This window comes from Neopsephotus bourkii, unplaced genomic scaffold (assembly GCF_033783945.1).
Source record: "Neopsephotus bourkii isolate Nb327-2 ecotype Australia unplaced genomic scaffold, CSIRO-AGI_Nbou_v1 NB_547, whole genome shotgun sequence".
NCBI lineage: Eukaryota > Metazoa > Chordata > Aves > Psittaciformes > Psittacidae > Neopsephotus > Neopsephotus bourkii.
The window spans coordinates 1,993,107-2,012,031 of NW_026901048.1; the positions used below are offsets into that span (position 1 = coordinate 1,993,107).

The 18,925-nt window shown below is 36.3% G+C and overlaps 1 protein-coding gene across 3 annotated transcripts in view; it reads left to right on the top strand.

The window, feature by feature from the left end:
* Positions 1 to 18,925, top strand: part of LRBA (LPS responsive beige-like anchor protein) — a 400,194-nt gene that overhangs the window by 40,132 nt on the left and 341,137 nt on the right. For all 3 annotated transcript variants that reach the window (XM_061350996.1, XM_061350998.1, XM_061350997.1), the window contains exons 2-16: positions 649 to 880; positions 1,014 to 1,114; positions 3,278 to 3,373; positions 6,380 to 6,501; positions 6,606 to 6,732; positions 7,954 to 8,073; positions 8,381 to 8,527; positions 9,370 to 9,567; positions 10,253 to 10,386; positions 11,573 to 11,681; positions 11,784 to 11,936; positions 12,954 to 13,122; positions 15,067 to 15,146; positions 16,743 to 16,805; positions 18,522 to 18,619. In XM_061350996.1, coding sequence (XP_061206980.1) covers positions 649 to 880; positions 1,014 to 1,114; positions 3,278 to 3,373; positions 6,380 to 6,501; positions 6,606 to 6,732; positions 7,954 to 8,073; positions 8,381 to 8,527; positions 9,370 to 9,567; positions 10,253 to 10,386; positions 11,573 to 11,681; positions 11,784 to 11,936; positions 12,954 to 13,122; positions 15,067 to 15,146; positions 16,743 to 16,805; positions 18,522 to 18,619 — 1,949 coding nt within the window. The remainder of the gene's footprint in view (positions 1 to 648; positions 881 to 1,013; positions 1,115 to 3,277; positions 3,374 to 6,379; positions 6,502 to 6,605; positions 6,733 to 7,953; positions 8,074 to 8,380; positions 8,528 to 9,369; positions 9,568 to 10,252; positions 10,387 to 11,572; positions 11,682 to 11,783; positions 11,937 to 12,953; positions 13,123 to 15,066; positions 15,147 to 16,742; positions 16,806 to 18,521; positions 18,620 to 18,925) is intronic.

Consider the following 18,925-nt stretch of genomic DNA (forward strand, 5'->3'; position numbering starts at 1 on the left):
CAAAAGCCTGCACCTAGGAGACCTGAAATGTTACAGGATTGAAGTGCCTTAGCCAAAGCATAGTCAAAGGCTTCCACTAGTGCTGCTGTTTCACGTTCTTGCAAATACAGCAAGCCTTTGCTTCCTTTTAGTACCTGTGACTACTAATGAAACTAGCAGTTAATACTTAACCAGCTTTATTCAGTATCTCAGGAATGACTCTTAAGTGTTTAGAAGTGCCAATATTCCTCATGTGCATCAGCTCCTTTTGGGTAGAACTGTCCTTTTATTAAAGAAGTGTTAAGCACATGTGAAGGAAAGATTTTAGGGCCACTCAGGCCATTTCAGGTATCTGACTTGGCTCTTTCACTGGTTTCAGAACACTTGCTTGGTATCTTCACTTTATAGCTGTGTGGGGCAGCTCAGGACACCAACACCTTGAATCACTCATGTTCTGTACCAATTGCCTGATAGTAGGTGAGACCTTTGTTGAAGTTACTCAACAGAACTTGAAACAGAGGAAGAACAAGATGATATATGGATATTGGCCTAATTATGTTTCTTTGATGTGTTTGATAGCTTTCTTCTTGCAGATTGAATAACTTTAAACATGGAGTGCTACTTTGATACAATTGTTTTAAGGTTGTTCTTTAATCTTTTGTCTGAAAGCTTGTTGGGGGCCAATTTGACTTGGAAATGAACTTCATCATCCAAGAAAGAGAGGCCATCACCTGCATGGTAGACTTGCTGGACAAGTGTGACATTACCTGCCAGGCTGAGGTGTGGAGCATGTTCACAGCAATCTTGAAGAAAAGTATACGCAATCTACAAGCATGCACTGAAGTGGGGCTTGTTGAACAAGTGCTCAAGAGGATTGATCGAGCTGACAACATGATTGCAGGTACAGTTGCACTCAGTGTATGACTCAAACTGAATTTCTTTATGTAAAATGTCATGGAGAAATTTAATAAATGATAGAAATTTAACATTGCATTCTATTAAGCAATTATAGTGCTTTTTTTTTTCCTTTTCAGATCTCTTAGTGGATATGCTGGGTGTGTTGGCTAGCTATAACTTGACAGTTCGAGAGTTAAAGTTATTCTTCAGCAAGCTTCAAGGACAAAAAGGGAGATGGGTAAAAGAAAACACAAAACGGAAACTTTTTTGTATTGTTGCTTATATTTTTCCTGTTGTTTACAAGTTAAAAGACTGTTTGATAACCTTTATAATGAACAAGTTGTAAACATATCAAGAAATACAGGATGCTTTCTGGTATTACAGCAGTGAATCTTTTTACTTGCAAGCAATTAAAATACAGAGTAGAATAGTGATGAAATTAAATTTCCTCCTGGATCTGTGGACTGGGTTGATCTTTTTGAACACCTGGAACTAATACGGTGACTCTAAGCAAGTGTTTTATACACATGTTTTTATTTTTGTAATTCCAGTTATGTGAAATTGAAGGAAAAATGATTTTTTTTTAACTGCAAAAGAGAGAAATCTATAAAAAATATCTACATAGGCAGTTCAGTGTGCTCCTATTTTCACATTGTTCTTCTTTACCTGAAGATTGGATATATTTATCTGATTAGGGAGATGAGAATTTGTGACAGAAACTGAAATGAAGGAAATAAGCTACAGCTGAAAAATTCCATCATTTGCAGTAGAAAGAAGAAGAGGGTCTCATTTTACTGTTGAGAGCCACCTTTCCTGAAGTAAAAATGTGTATGTTGTAAAGGCCACCAGATAAAGTTTTCTTTAACATAAACTTTTTTGTTTTTTTGCTGAAATTTGGAACTATTGCACCAGTCACTTTACCTGCTTTGAATTTTAATTTTAAAGTATATCTGAATGCTCTATCTAGTGTAGAGTGTCTCTGCCTACTTCAGATAATTAAAAAATTCAATATAAAAGCCAGTAGGCACAAATAATTTTAAATTTTAAAAGACCCTTTGATAATCCAGGTAACTCTGGAAATCTTAACTTGTTCTAATAAAAATACTTGAAACTTAATAGAGGGTTTAAACCTAATAATTGAACATACATAGTATATTTAACCATAGATGAATTAAAGTTGTCTCTGTAACACTCACTTTTTCATTTCCTGTCTCTCTGCTATTTGCATTTAATTTCCTTTCTTTATTAAAGACTAAATATAGAGGAAAGGAAGAGAAAAATGTCACAGTTGCATTGCTAAGGAGTTACACAGCACCATAAATCTTAAAATCAGCAGTGCTGTAAAAGATACAAAGTACTTGGCTACAACACAAATTACCTTGGTTAATTCTATAGTGCTGAAGACATCTAAGCAGTTCTTTGTGTTTCCTCCTCAATTCTAATTCAGGCTCATGAAACACTATTTATCTGACTAATTTTTGGTACATTTGAAATATTTGTAATGGATCATGCAATGTTTGGTTCTGCGTACAAGAAGGGTAAAAAGGGTTAAAACTCAGAACTGTAAAGTCTAAGAATGCTTTCCACTGGAAAGTTATGAAGTGGTAAAAGAAGACACACAAAATTGTTCTGTCACTATAACTAGTATTTGCTGTACTTCTGTTGTTGTGAGCTCATGTACGTGATCTGGAGTTCATAGTTGCTGAGTATTACAACAAAGTCCTCACAGAATTAGGGTGGTGGTGGGGAAGTGTTAAGTATTCACACTAACTGAGCACTCAGTTTAGGTGCTCCAGACTGCCCTCCAGACTTGAATCTTTCTCCATGGGCTATATATGAAGGGATATATGTAACCAAAACCACTTTAATCTAGTATGTGATTGTAATCCTGAGGAAAATAACCTCTGCTGATCCACCATCTCCTTTGTACTGGCTGGGTTTCATACAGCACAGTCCAAACCTACTGTGACTGAAAATTGGTTTGCATTTGTTTTACCGAAGTCAGTTTTCAGCTGGATCAGTTAATTTTCTTTAGATCACTGCAAATTCACACTAATGGTAACACTGATAGTAATGAACAACTCAAGGGAGGAACCAGCGTTCAGGGTCAGTTTAGTTTAGGCTGGATGAAAGTGGCTCTGGCCTCTTCATTTAGTTATCCAATTAATTTATCCTTAATTTAGTTATATAATTAATTGCATTTCTGTGCACTTACTTGATATTGTGTGAAGATATCTATAACTCTTTGTTAATGTTGTGTATTGAAAGGGCTAAGTGTCTTAGAGTATTGCTCAACTATGTGCAAAGCTTTTAAATTTGTCAAAATTATTTTTTGTGTGCATAGTATTTTCTTTCTTATAGGTGTGTTTTATTTATTTACAAGTGTAATTCTCTTTGTCAGCCACCACATGCTGGGAAGTTACTGTCTGTGTTAAAACACATGCCTCAGAAGTATGGACCTGATGCCTTCTTCAACTTTCCAGGAAAAAGTGCTGCAGTATGTAGATATTTTAAATCTCTTGTTTGTTCATTTGTTGTTCTCTTATGGCCATTGGTTATTCTACACATTGTAGTGTTCGTTTGTCTCATTTGTCAATGTCATAGAAGTAGAGCTTTAGTCAGAGTTTTTTTTCTCTGCCTGACACCTACATATGCCTAAATAAATCATGCTTATAATAAATGTGCATTATTACTATAGAAGGACAAATACTGTTACAAAAACAAAAGCTAGAAATGAGGCTTTTAATTTTTCTTTTTCCTCTCTAGACTGGTTCAGGTAAATTTTGTTGCAGTAAGAATCTGCCTGCTTTTCACCCCCATGTTCCTATTGGGAATGGTGCTTGTGTTAATATCCAGTATGAGAGTGGTTTTGTGGTGGGTTGACCTTGACTAGGTGCCAGGTGCCCACCAAGCTGCTCTACTGCTATACCTTCTTACCTGGACAGGGGAGAGAAAATGTATTGAAAGACTTGTAGGTTGCATAAGGACAGGGAGATCACTCAACTGTCATCGTCAAGAGCAAAAGAGACTTAAATTGGGGAAATTAATTTAATACCAATCAAATCAGAGCAGAGTAATGAGAAATAAAAACAAAGTCTTGAAACATCTTCACCCCACCTGACCTTTCTTTCCAGGCTCAACTTCACTCCTTATTTCTCTACCTTCTCCCCCCAGGTGTCACAGGGCGATAGGGAATGGGGGATTGCAGTCAGTTTGTTGTACCCTGTCTTTGCTGCTCCTTCCTCATCACACAGTTCCCTGGCTCCAGTGTGGGGTTCCACCCACTGGAGATAGTCCTCCATGAACTTCTCCAACATGAGTCCCTCCCACAGGTGGCAGTTCTTCACAGACTGCTCCAGCTTGGGTTCCTCTTTCCATGGGCCAGAGGTCCTGCCAGGAACATGCTCCAGTGCAGACTTCCTGTGGGGTCACAGCCTCCTTTGGGCATCCCCCTGCCCTGGTATGGGGACTTCTAGGAACTGCAGGTGGATATCTATCTGCTTCACCCTCGATCTCCATGGGCTGCAGGGGAATCTGCTCTGGCACCTGGAGCAACTCCTCCCTTCCTTCCTCATTGACCTTGGTGTCTGCAGAGCTCTTGCTCGCACATGTTCTCACTCCTCTCTGTCTGCAATTGCTCCTGCACAGTAACTTTTTCCCCTTCTTACATACATTATCCCAGAGGCACTACCACCGTTGCTGATGGCCTTGGCCTTGGCCAGCAGCAGGTCTGTCTTGGGGCCAACTGGCATTGACTATATTGGACATAGGGGAAGCTTCTGGCAATCTTTGAAGAAAAGTCTGGAAACTTTTGTTAGTGAAACCACAGAAAGTGTTGAACTTGAAGTGGCCAAACTTGAAGCAGATGATGTGAATAACATATTGGTTATAAGAATTCGCTGAGAAAATGTGGATCGTAGACTTGTATGGATTGAAAAATACTGAAAGGGGATTAAATTTACCAGTGATGTAGTCTTTCCATAATTGTTCAGGTGACTGATTGTTAAATTATGATTTTTCACTTGAAAAAGAATTAGAAACTGAACAGGTAGTTGGAAAACACTGTGCAGAACCTTCTGTAGAAATTCAAGTATATCAACACTTTTGCTCTTAAAATTGTAGGATGAAATAGTATGTTCAAAATTTCATGCTTAATTCAGAATAAGATATGAATAAGATTTATCAGATGACTGTTTCCAGTTTTCTTCACATAAACGCATTACCTTTCTGCCTCAGTGGCTTGAGATTAAATTTCACCAACTTGATGACATAATTCTCTTTTGGAATGAAAACTTGAGACTGAGAAGTGCAGATTACTAGAAAAATGCTTCTGCACTTGTGTATTTATCATGTGCAACAGAACTTGGCAATAGATAATGAATTTTGTTCTGTTTGGCTATTCATGTACTGTTTTTGTATTTGACTTCTAGTAATTGTGGTGATTGCTTGAACTGTATGTATATCGGGATGCCTCAGTAACCTCAGTGTGAATATTCTTACATTTTTGTTTAACTGAGAGGTCACAGAAACTTAAGTATTTAATGTAATTGCTCCGAGACCTCTTGTGAGTTAAACCAAATGATAGCACTACCAGTTCCCAAAAGTTGGGCTCAAAGACATGCAGACTGATTAGTCAGCTGGTATAGAGAAGGATTTATAGCATTTTGTTTGGACAGGGATAGCTGAATGGAGCGTGGGATCATAATAAAGTCTGGTGACACTCAAGTTCTTTGATGTTTTTGTTCACTGGTATTGATCATCTGGACAGCATCTTTGAACAGAGGTTGTGGCAGTCTTAGTTGAAGTGTGTATTGCAAATCTGCGCAGCAAAACAGTGGAAAGTTAATAGTAATGTTAATAAAACTCTAACCAAACACCCCCCCCCCCCCCAACCCCACAACACAGCATGTAACTTAAAAGAGCTTTTGAGCTAGCATAAACACAGTGTTTGATATGAAGATTTGGTTGGTGGATATTGTATTAACTTTGTTTTAAGGAAGTTTATAACTACTTAACTGGAAGGTTAGGTAGACATGAGGTTTCAAGAGACAAAAGAATCTGTTAAGTGAAATGTATGTGATTTTCATTTTGTAGCTATCCTTTTTTCATAATAAATTATTTTACTGAATACCAACACTATGTGGAACTAAGTTTATAAATCTGATTATTGTGTCAGGTTGGCACAAAACCAGATCAGCATGAATTTGCATTTTAAGGAGTTTCCATTAAAGCATTTAGTTTTTGAACTGTAGCTTACTATTAATAATCTACTTTGAGATATAAAGACCAGTTTTAAAATGTTTAGATTAATTATTTTAACAATGGAGTATAAAAAGCACAGAAGTTAGGCCAAATTTTTTTAGTATAGAGAAAATGTAGGTATCTGTACTGTACACATTTGTATCTGTGTATCAGTATACATTTGTAGTGTCTGTCTTAAGCTGTATACTCATACTATGGTGATGTCGATTTTTCTACATTAATAACTTTTTACTTTCTTTAGGCTATTGCCTTACCTCCTATAGCCAAGTGGCCATATCAGAATGGATTTACTTTTCACACTTGGCTAAGAATGGATCCTGTAAATAATATCAATGTGGATAAGGATAAGCCTTACTTATATTGGTGAGTATTATGTAAAACCATATTTCTGATGTTCAGTTTCTGTTAATTGTTTAATGATTTCTGCTTCCATCTGTGCATATGCTGATTTTGTTCTAATTTGTTAGTTTTCGAACAAACAAAGGACTTGGTTATTCTGCTCACTTTGTTGGAGGCTGCTTGATTGTAACGTCCATAAAATCAAAGGGAAAAGGTTTCCAGCATTGTGTTAAATTTGATTTCAAGCCACAAAAGGTGAGTAAAAATAATAAAATTTTTCAAACTGGTTTCATGAATTATAAAATGTAGGCTGGGAGGGAGCGTTGTAGTTGTTGATTAGGCTCATCTTTCTGTAGGAGAACAGATACACTGGAATGAGCAAAACACAGTTGTGTTCTGAATTCTTGTTTCTTTTAAATTTTATGTATGAAATGCTTAAGAAAGAGTTAGAAAATGCAGTTCACCAAAAGTTGTATGAATTTGTGAGTCTTGTGAGAGCTCTCTGAGTACATACACACAGCTTGAAAGTTAAGTCTTGTGATTTATTTTTCCTTCTCTGTTTATACTGTGTTTTCTCCCACCTCCGGACATTCTCTTCTCCTTTTCCTAAAAGGTTTTGCTAAGGCTCCTGTTAACGTCATTACTCACTCAGTGTGGAAGAATGCAGTTTTATTATAAGAAAGCATGATTACTAACCCAAATTTAATTTTCCTGATCAAGCTAAGGCAATTAATAGGAGTTTGGTCATCTTGCATACCGGAAAACAACAGATTCATTCTCAAAAGAATATTATAATTCATGTTCATTCAGGTTGTCCAGAAAATAGTTTAGTTGTATTTGTTGCTTTATGTATCTTTTAAAATCTAATCATTAAAATACGAGTTTATTTTTATCGCTGATGTTCAAGGCTAGCTTGCCTATTAAGTAGTATTATGCTATGTTGAAAATGTTTCCTTTTTCAATTAGATATTCTGCTAATGTTTTTGGAGCAACTGGTGTAAAGGTTTTGTGGGAGAACAGGCCTCCTCAGGAATTTCTTATCAGTAATCCCCTGCTGTAAATATGGATTCTGTTTGTGATAATTTGACATGCACAGCCTTTGAAAGTCTGTAGTCTGGAGCCATCCTTGCTCTTTGGAATGACAACATTTGCAGTAGTCCATCATGCTAAGAGTAATCCAACTTAGAAATTATTTACATAGTGGTTTCAGTGTAAATTAGGTTCAGCATTACCATGAAGATTTTTTGAGTTCTGCCATAAATATCTCTTAAGCTTCTGTGTCTACCTTTTGTTGAAAAAATGGCATATTATTCTTTGACCTAGCTATGTGAGAAAACTCACCAATGACTCAATCTTTTCTACTTAAATCTTTCAATCCTAATTTAATTCAGATAAATAGTTCAATTTATTCTACTATGCCCCACTTTGGTGCTTAAGTGCCTATATAGTTATATAAATTGTTTTCTTATCATTTAGTGGTATATGGTTACTGTAGTGCACATCTATAACCGCTGGAAGAACAGTGAACTTCGATGTTATGTGAATGGGGAGCTGGCATCTTATGGAGAAATAACATGGTTTGTCAACACCAGTGATGTAAGTGATCCCTGTATACTAATCTCTATAGTTGATCATCTTGATGTATTAAATAGATATCCTTTGCCATTTTTTTAATTAACCTCCCCCATTTTATGCATTTTAAAAAATGTTGATATTATATTAGCAATTGTTTGGTAGAGGCATAGATTCTGCTTATACATCTCAGCTTAGAATTTTTCTGCTGAGATTCCCAAATGCTTGTTTTGTGTAAAAATAATACTCCCTGAAAATATGCATATCCTTTGCATAATTTGCTTGTGTAGCATAGATTAAACCCTGTTACTTGGTTCTGTTTCATTTTCAGACATTTGACAAATGTTTCCTGGGTTCTTCAGAAACAGCAGATGCCAATCGAGTGTTTTGCGGGCAAATGACATCTGTTTACCTTTTTAGTGAGGCTCTCAATGCTGCTCAGATCTTTGCCATCTATCAGCTTGGTCTGGGATATAAGGTATCTTAGAATTGACTGTAAAGTTTCCAAAGTTTAATTCTGATAAGACTCCTTATGCTGGGTTTTAAGAATGTTGCAGCACCTCTGTGTCCTTCTAAAAATGTTCTTCCTGTATAATCTTTTTATTAAACTCTTCCATGTTTTTTTTCTATAAGCCTATGTATCACCTCACAGGCTACAAGTAAGCATTTATTCAGTTATTTAATTTCTTGTTAAAATATTGTGTTCTTGTTTACTTCTCAAAATTTTCATGTTGGTCGTTGTGAGAGGGAGAATCACTTTTTCATTAAGGTTGAAAACTGAAAATTGAGTATGATGTATTTGTTTTAGAAATGTAGCTTTATAGATGATTGTGCTAGACAGGTTTTTTTTTAATGTGTGACATTAGTGCTGAGGATTAGTTTTGTTGCAGTGATTTATTGTTTGTTTTGTCATAGCCTGAGGGGTGCTAATTGAAGACTCTTATTCGCTAGCAGCTGTACAAACATACGCTAAAAAGATGGTTCCTATTCTGTCTGCTCCTCAATTATTAGTTCCTTCTGAGTGAGCATTGCTGACTGTCATTCTGTTTCCTAGTTAATGTGTTCCTTTTACATTACCCACCATTTTGGCAATGTCGCTCTTCAGGGGTCAAAAAGAAAAATTCCACAGTTGTATTTCTGTAGGATTGACTTTGAGTCAATGTTCTTAAGAGATCCTTCTCAAGATATTGCTAGATTGAAGAGGCGATGTTTTAGTCATTTTTTGGCAATAGCTGTGTTCTGAACTGTACTCTCAATGTATATATGTATAATCTGTTTTTTTTTTCTTTTTTCCTTCCTCAACCCTGCTTCCCAATCCAGGGAACATTCAAATTCAAGGCAGAAAGTGATCTCTTCCTTGCTGAACATCACAAATTGTTGCTGTATGATGGCAAACTATCCAGTGCTATCGCTTTTATGTACAATCCAAGGGCTACAGATGCACAACTATGTCTAGAGTCATCCCCTAAGGATAACCCATCTATTTTTGTTCATTCACCACATGCCCTCATGCTGCAGGTATATTAACATTTTCATAGATTTGGAGGATACAAATGATTTCTGTTTGAAATCTTAAAAATCAAGTTTGATAGGGACTTGGAGAAGATAGAGAACTGCTGATAGCTTAAGGTTTTTTTTGGGTTGTCCCTGGTGCTACCTCTCCTGTTTCTTGAATTAATACGGACACACAAGAATCCTAAGAAAAAAGTTGATTTTATTAAAGCTATAACCTAAAAAAAAAGTAATTATTACAAAGACTGTGTTAACTTGAAGAAAAAAATCCTTCATTTCTAGCATTATGTTCATGTCTCTAGTGATGCTACCTATCTCCATCCTTTGCTCTCTTGATGTGCTACCCTTTTCCTTACCTATGCTTTGAACCCCTTAATCTTTTCTTTTTTTTCCCCAGAAGCTTTTCATGTGTTCTGTTTTACAGTTTCTCTATTATTAAAGACTTGTTTTAGAAATTGCAAGCCACTTCCTGTATATTTATCTGAATGTCTGCACTGTAGACCGTATCTAAAGCAGTAGGTCAGCTGGCCTGGGCATTTAGTGTGGCTGTGGCAGCCAGTTTACTACTTGCTGTTTCTTTGTATTTGGTAATAATATAAAACTTGTACTGAAGAAATTTCAAAGTTTTTCTAATGAACTTTTTAGCAGTTTTTGAAGGAGACTTCAATATTTCTTATTTCTTCTTTGTCAGGATGTGAAAGCAGTCTTAACACATTCTATCCAAAGTGCCCTGCACTCCATTGGAGGAGTGCAGGTACTCTTCCCTCTCTTTGCACAGTTAGACTATAGGCAATACTCATCGGATCACATTGACACAACTATTTGGTGAGTGCATGTACTTATTGTGTTCTGTTCTTTGTTTAAGAAAACTACCTCTTGCTTTATTAAGTGGTGTAGTAGTTTTAATTGTCTCGTGCAACAATGAGTTATGTCTAACAACAAGAAGGTGGCCTTGTTACAAGCAGGAGTTCAAAATATTGTGCTTATTTTTGCCAAATTTTCTATGAAAGTTCACACAGAATAAATATGTACTCAGTTTTCTACTTCAGAGTTTTTTTTGTGTAACAGGATTACAGACAGTTCTCTTGAGCTCACTCCTGTCATGGAGAATATATACTGGGGAAGCCTTCAGACGTTTTTGGAAGATTACTACTCAGTGTTGCTGCCAGGCTTCTCCTCTGATTTCAGCTCCATTTCAGCTCAGTGCAACTTTGGACATCCATACACAGAAACTGGTGGAGCTCCTAAGTTAAAGAGTAGTATTAATAGCAAAGTGTTTGCTTTTTAGAATTCTGGTGTAGTTTGCTCTGTTTTATTGCAAAACAGTTTTATGACTGTTTAAAGATGATCTACATCCATATTACTGCCACGAAGGGGTGGTCACAGTGTTCCTTCAGTCCATTAGTGCATTCCTGGGCCTCTCCTGAACTGGCTCAGACTTGGGCATTTATGTGATGAATCAGAGATTGGATTCAGCTGCAGACTGAATCAGAGGGGTTTTCAGCTGGTTAAGGTCTTGATTCATAGCCACTGGGGGGGTGGGGGAGGGCACCAACATTCTTTCTGGCAGCAACACAGAGTTGAATTAGCTTGAATCAATACTAAAGCTGTGTTTAGAAAAATATTTCCAATATCTGCTTGTCTGAAAGCAGTGGGAAGTGGAATGGCATTTGTTACTGATCTTACCAAAGTTTGCAAATGAAATACAAAGCAGAAAGGACACACTTAACTGTTGCCTTTCTGCAAGAATGTATTTTTAGAAGAATTTTGCTATTGCATTGTTGTATCAGAATCCAGAATTCTGTTAGAAGTGCATTAATTAAAGGCAAGAAGTTGGAGCTTTCAACATATAGTCTTGCTTTTTGTTTTAAAAATTCTCGTCTGAGCATTTATATATAACACATTAAATGGATCGCTGGACTGTGTGATGCAAGTGTTAATTTGGAAATACTTTCTGTTTCATTGTAAGTCTTTAAAACATTTTTCTTTACTAAAACATTATGTTTTTCAGTTCTACTTTATTGGCTTTCATCATGGAGTTGTTGAAGAACTCAATTGCTATGCAAGAACAGATGCTTTCCTGTAAGGGCTTCCTTGTGATAGGTTATAGCTTAGAAAAGGTATTTTTTCTTCATGTCTTACATTGTAGTTGGATTTTTCTGAGAGAAATATTTTTCCTAGACTGCTGCAGGGCTCTTCCTTAAGCACATCTTCTTTTACAGTCTTCCAAAGCCCATGTTACCCGAGCTGTACTAGATCTTTGCCTGGCCTTTTCAAAATACCTCAGCAACTTGCACAATGGGGTGCCCTTGCTGAAGCAGCTGTGTGATCACATTCTCCTTAATCCTGCAATATGGATTCATATTCCAGCACAGGTAAAATTCCTTATCATTATATATAAAATATCCTGTGATGTATCGATTTGAGAGTGTTGAGAATAAGCTTGGACCCTCCAAGCATTATAGGTCCTGGCTCCATAGCAGGTACCATACAGGAACTGTTTTCAGGCTCTGATTTTCAGCATATACCTGTCCAGTTTTGCAGACTCCCAAGGTTTTAGGACTTTGGAAACCTGCAGTATTCTCCAGAGCAGAGTTGGAAGTGACTTCTGGAGTCCTTGACCCAGTCAGTGTTGTAAACTGAAAAGGAATTTTGGATGGGTTAGTTAGCAAAAAAGCCCATCAACTTTTAAGATAAATTATCCTGGGTTTCAGATTTGAAGCCTTCATTTAAATTGATGTATGCACTGCAGAGTATTTTTGCTTTGGTGAATCTGTATTCTCTGAGAGTGAACAGTTTTGATGGAAGCTTACCAGTTGCTTCGACATGAAACCTTTTTGCCAGATTTTTCTGATCCCATCTATAAGGCTTTGTTTAGCATTTCCAAAACTGAGACAGCAGTAACGGCTACTGTTGAAGTCATTGTAAAACATTTGTTTGCTACAGTTAAATTAAATTTTAAGTATTATTCAAGTCATTATTTCTCAGAAGAAAATGGAAATATATGTAAATAACCAAGCCTGTAATGAATACTTGAGCATATAATAGGTATGCACTTTTCTATAATACTTCCTCTGTGACCCTATTCTTAACAGGGAGGTTAGACTAGATGATCTCCAGAGGTGCCTTCCAATCTCAGCCATTTGCAATTGTGTGAATACCATGCTTTCTTGCTCCTATGAGCATGGACCAGCTTAAAAAAACAACAGCACTCTAGAAAGAAGATTAAAGTTTTTATCAGTTTGCAAAGGTTTTAAGAGCTTTGTGATTGAGCTATGTAGAGAAAATGTGTATCTGTAAGAAATTTTAATAGATGAAATTTAAGAATGTAGTTGTCTGATATGGTGCATTTTTGCTGTAATGATCTTTAGTCTCCTGATTGGGTGTTGCAGGTTCAGCTGGTCCTGTACACTTACCTGTCTACTGAGTTCATTGGCACTGTTAACATATACGGTGCAGTCCGGCGAGTTGGGACAGTTCTTCTGGTCATGCATACCCTAAAGTATTATTACTGGGTAGTGAATCCCCAGGATCGCAGTGGTATAACTCCCAAAGGCATAGGTATGTATTCATTTCTAATCTCACAAGTGGAGGTTTGTTTTAAAGGAAATATTGTATATAGTATATAGAACAGAACCCTAATTGTTCCAGAAAGAATTCTATTTTAATGGGGTGGGTTCATTGTAACAGTTCAATCAGTGTGCTTTTGTCCACAGGGTTTGGGTTGTTTTTTTTTTTTTTTGAAAGCTCCTTTTCACAGTCTAATGGAAACTTTCTTCAGAATTCATATTCCCTGTCATCAAAGACCTATGTGTATTAATGCTAGATAGAACTGGTTACAGAACTGATAGGGTTTGGGAAGTGTAGAGTTGTGCCTGAGAATGTGGTCTCTTTACAGAGCTTGTTCAAGTACTGGACAGTCTTTAATTGGTTTTAATATCTGTTGATGATAGCAGGATAGCTGAAAACAAGCATACTGAGTTTATATGACAGGTGTAGGGATCTGAACTTGTTGGAAAACTGCTTTATAAGCATGTTTAATTCAGACAGCAAGCTCATGGTGAAAGAAGTAACGAGAAACTTACAACAGGTGTTTAGTACTTGTCATTGGCACAGAACATAGAACAAGAGTACTGATTCTAAGAAAGAAGCAAAGGGAGTAGCTACTTGACTAAGAATTCCAGTACTCTAAAAGAAACTAGAAGTGAAATGTGTTCCAGCATAACATAAACACATGCGGATGGAACTGGCACATATAAGGGAATTAATGGTGTTTGGAAGTATGACTTTACAACTCTTCTAATTGTAGTTTTGTGTTTTATGGGTTTGGGCAAACAGTCTTGGCAAAGGGAGAATAACTTAGACCTCTACTCATTCTGGCAATGAAGAAGGGCTCTGGAATTTCAGAGAAAGTAGCAGGTGATGAAAGAGAGCTAGATCCATGGGGAGTGAGAACTCCTTAGGTGTGTCTGACTTCCTGCTGTCAACTTGCGAAAATTACCAACCCTTCCTGTTTGAGGGTTGCAAAAGATTGTTCTGTTGTATTTTGCATTCTGTAAGGAGCAACACGTGTGTTTTCTCCCTTGGTTTTAGTGAAGACATGGATTTACTTTATTATTTTTTGAGCCTGAGGCAAGAGTATGTGTAGGATAGTCTTACTAATAGAGTTTAATGGCTTATTTTGACTAGGTTGGTCTGTATCAAAAATAATAATTCTTAAACCAAATATGCCTGTGGGCCTATACTGTGTAAAAGCAGAATGTATGATCACTTACTGTTGCTAGTTGCTTTGCTTTTCAATGATGATTAAGACTGTAAGAACTATGAGCTTAAGAGCAAACATAAAAACTGTCCCCAGAAGTGTATTTGCAACAGTTCATTTGCTTTCTATCTGAAAGCTTTTACTTGCCTTTGACATTTCATTGCACCTGTTTTGTTAACCTTGCCTCTCTAGGGAATGACTCAATGTTTCAGCATTTAAAATGTTCCTGGGAAAGTCTGTTTCACACAGAATGGCAGAAGCAAGTCCTTTTGACTTTGAGTTAACAAATGAAGTCATGGCATTGTAAGACAGATTGTTGTTGTGTATGTAGCCAGTGTGTAATAATGGTGTGTAGTTCTTCCTTTGAGCTTTAGCAGAACTTTAAAAACAATTGTAAACTGCAAAAATTTGAAATCTGGAAATTCTGACATAAAGTTCTCATATCAGTTTTATTCCTTGCATGAAGTTGGTTCATAGGCACTGCAAGGAAGTGTTAAAATAATGAAAAGAATTTAGAGGGGTTTAGAAAACTATTTAATAAAAGCTTTAGTAGAACCTCACTGGTTGGTCATTATGCTAATAAACAGTGAAACACATTACTGTTTTGTAGTGGGGAAAGATAACTTAGAATTGTGCCCTCTGCATCCAGAAATGCATTTTACCTTTCCTTTTGTGAAAATGCATACCAGTCAAATAAGAACTATTTGTTTATATTTCATTTATCTACTTACCTTCTTTTGTAGATGGGCCACGGCCTACTCAAAAGGAGATTTTATCTCTGCGAGCATTCTTGTTGATGTTCATTAAACAGCTAGTGATGAAGGTAGGATAACTTTATATCATGATAGAATGTCTAAGTTTCCAGTTTCCTTTCATAAAGAAATGTTCTTAAATATACCCTTTTTTCCAGGAATATTGAATTTTGTAAACAAATAAATAGAAATACCATGTAAAATTCATCTTTTTGTTGTGGCTCTTGCCGCAGACAGCAGTGCTAAAGATGCGTTTTTCCTCCTTTAAAACTGTTTTCATTTAAAGTGAAGCAGTTAAATCATTAACTTAGAAATGTTTACTACTGGGAAAATAAGTATTTTATTTCATTGTGGGTTTTTTTGTGGATTTTTGTTTGTTTGGTTGGTTTTGTTTTTTGTTTTTTTTTTTTTTTTTCTGGACAAGAACAAGATCACCTGCATCAAAAACGCTTAGATTTAAGAGCAAACTTTGACATTAAATGCTGCGGGCAAGTGGGACAGAGGAGGATAAGAAAGACACTATCAATAAGTTTCACAACTGTTAGAGGAGTATTGCGATTCAGCAGTTCTACTACTTACAGACTCTTCTTAACCCTTCCTATTGTAAGCTTTGACCTCCCTTCATCTACTGTTTTTGTAGGCTGACTTCATGTTTGGATCTGGCTCCCTTTTCCCCTCTTCCCTGTGTTGCCTAAGGGACTAGTGTGCTGTCTGTTCTCCTACCCTTAGCCCCAGCAGTTACCGTGGAGTAGTAACTACCAGGAAAGTTCTGCTCTTGACTCTTGTACTCTTACTTCAATTGCAGAACATCCAATTTAAAAAATCAGGGACAATTTAGCCATCAAACTCTAAAAGACTTTCATTAAGTGTCAGCCTAATATTTTGTAATTTTTTTTTTGTTTTTGGTGTGTGTGTCAAAGATTTTCAACTTGTATGGTTTTGGATAGAGTTTCACAAGGACAGTAGAAAGCCCATCATGAAAGGTTGATTATTCTGCAAATTTTCTACTTGTACAGTAGCGCAGAATATTTTTGGAAAACGAGAATTTTTTTTTTTTTTTAAAGATAAAAGCCCTAGAAATGAAGAAGCCTGTTTTTCCCTACCCTCGTCCTTTTAGAAACTGTTTGTTTTTATTGTGTTTTCGTCAAAAAGACCTCAAGGCATGTTCCTGACATAGATGCCATAAATGATTTAAATTTCTGCAAAGTTGATAGCAACTGAAGATAGGATTCTGTAGTGGAAAATAAGAAGCAAGCTCAGCTGTAGGCATGCCTAACAAGCTTATAATTAAACACCCAGGTCTACTTTTGAATGCTCTTTGCCACCTTAATGTAATTCTTGTATTAATAGGAAGCTCTCATTGAAATTGTCTTTATCAATTAATGTGTTACTCTAACAATTTCATGTACTATATTACTATATAGCTTCTTTTTATGCCTGTATTGGATTTGTCATAAAGCACTTTTATAATCTTCAGCAGGTATATTTTGGGTAGGGAAAAAGCTGCCTTCTGTCTTTGAAGCTATTATGGTACCAAGTGAAAGCAAATTTGTCTTGTCGTACTTGCCCCGTATATAACCATTGCTTGTAATAATGCTCTTTTGGAAGCAGTACTTTTGTGCTTGAAGGATGATTGTTAGTAACCTGATTTTTTCTTTTTTTTTGAGGACTATGGAATAAAAGAAGATGAATTGCAGGCGATCCTCAATTATCTGCTCACTATACATGAGGTAATTCTTAATTTAGGGTGTGTGTGGGAGGAGCAGTGTAATGCTGCTACTCTTTGTGACCACCAAATAGTGAAATATTTTCAAATATTACCTTCTTTATGCCACAAGATGGCTCTGCAGAGGGAGTAACAAAGATCGTCCAACTCTAGTGTAGTGTGCTGAATTGCCAGTATTCTTGCAGTGATTTAAGCACTATGTTCAATGTTAGATTGAAGTTCATTAAGCCAGTAAGTCAAAATGCTTTCTTATGTTGTTCTGCAAACTGATTTACCAAGCAGAAAAACAGATGGTGAGGCTGACTTAAAAAAGAAAAAAAGACCAAACCTTGTTTTAAGCTGCCTAAGCAATATTTTTTGTTTTGTTTTTCTCTCCTTTTTATTTTGCTTCTTAAATAAAACAATAAAACTGAAAACATGCTTTAAAAAATAGATCTATGTTAATGGCATCTAAGAGAAGTATATATATAAACTTAATTGGGAGAAAACATTGGTTACCACTGATACATCTGCATCTTCATATTTTAGCACCAGGAAAAGGCACTTTATGCCAGATGCAACATCAAAGACAAAGGAAATGGGGACATAAATCTAACTGATCACATCTCTGTAAGGGTGCTTGAAATGGGTAAAATAAGGAATTAATTGAACTTCATTTCAAGCAGTATGGATTTTTTTTCTTCTTTCGTTTGCCACCTATATTTTCCTTTTATTCTCTGTGCTACTTGGTAGTACCATGGACAAGTGATTTAAATCATTCTATTTCATATGACGATGTAAAAAATAAGACTCTTGGTAACATGTATGAGTAAACCAAAATAGCATAAGCTTTGTGTAGCTTTCAGATTAGGAGGTGATATTTTAACAATGGTAGGAGTTTGCATGGTCAAGTCTAAAAGATCCATGAAGTCTGAATCCCACAGGTTTGTAAATTCTGAAAAACATAAAAAAGAGTAAAATTCAGCCTTCTCATAGAGCTCATTCCTCAGTGATTGCACCTAATGTAAGCTAATAATATCAATTGAATACAGTTCTTAGAAATAGTAGTGTATTTTGGTTTGTCTGTTTTTTTTTTCTTTAAATAAGCTTTCATTTCAATACCACAAAGAATGGGAAAAGACAGTTGCATTCCTACTCCGTAGGTGATTTTTAGTTATAATTAACTTGGGACAAATTAATAAATGGAAGCTTAGAGTGCTTTAGACAAATAGTATGGAAGGCTTTACTGTGCAGCTTGAATTACCCATTTTAAATGTTGTCTGTGGCAGGTGATGGTATTTTTTTTTCCTTGGGTGGACATTTATTAGAAGAGACTTTGCATTAACCACCACCTTGTGCCCCTGAAAGCATGCAGCATGCAGCAGTTCCTGTGCTGCTCCTGTGTACTAAAAGAACAGGAAACATACATGCAAACAGATGAGCATGTGTGTGGAATGAAGTAACATAGTCCAGTAGTCCATTCCCTTACAAAGGCTTAAATCACAACCACAAATGTATCACTACTCACTCTAAAAACAGTTTTGGGATTTTTTTGTAACATTTTCTCCTGCACTTGCCTTTTGTTTCTATGCATCTTTTGATTCTGGACTAGTTGATTTGGGCCTTGGTTTGCTGTTACTCTCCAGATGATTTTGAAATGTTTTCTAGGGGTTCTTTTAGCAAAAAAAAATGTTCTAGCGATGCGCATTTTTAATGCAGATTTGTAACTTTCATTTAACAGGATGACAATCTAATGGATGTCTTGCAGTTGCTTGTTGCTCTGATGTCAGAGCATCCTGGTTCTATGATCCCTGCTTTTGATCAGAGGAATGGATTACAGTAAGTTTGAATTTCGTAAGTGGGCAAAAGGAAATAGTATTTTGACTGTTTTTGCTGCTTTCTTGAATTCCCATGACATCTAAAAAGTCCTTGTCAGTGTATGTGGTGCAGTCTTAGACTTCTCATCTTGGAGATTTTGTCCAGGAGATTTTTCTTTCCAGGTGTTCTTTTGACAAGAGGTGATGTTGGATTTATTATCAATGAGGTGGGTTTTTTTTTAATGTTTTCAAGCTGTCAGTCACACTTAAGCAGGTAGTGATCAATTTGAGTTAGTCTATGCATTGATGCTAAGTCTTTGTCTACTAG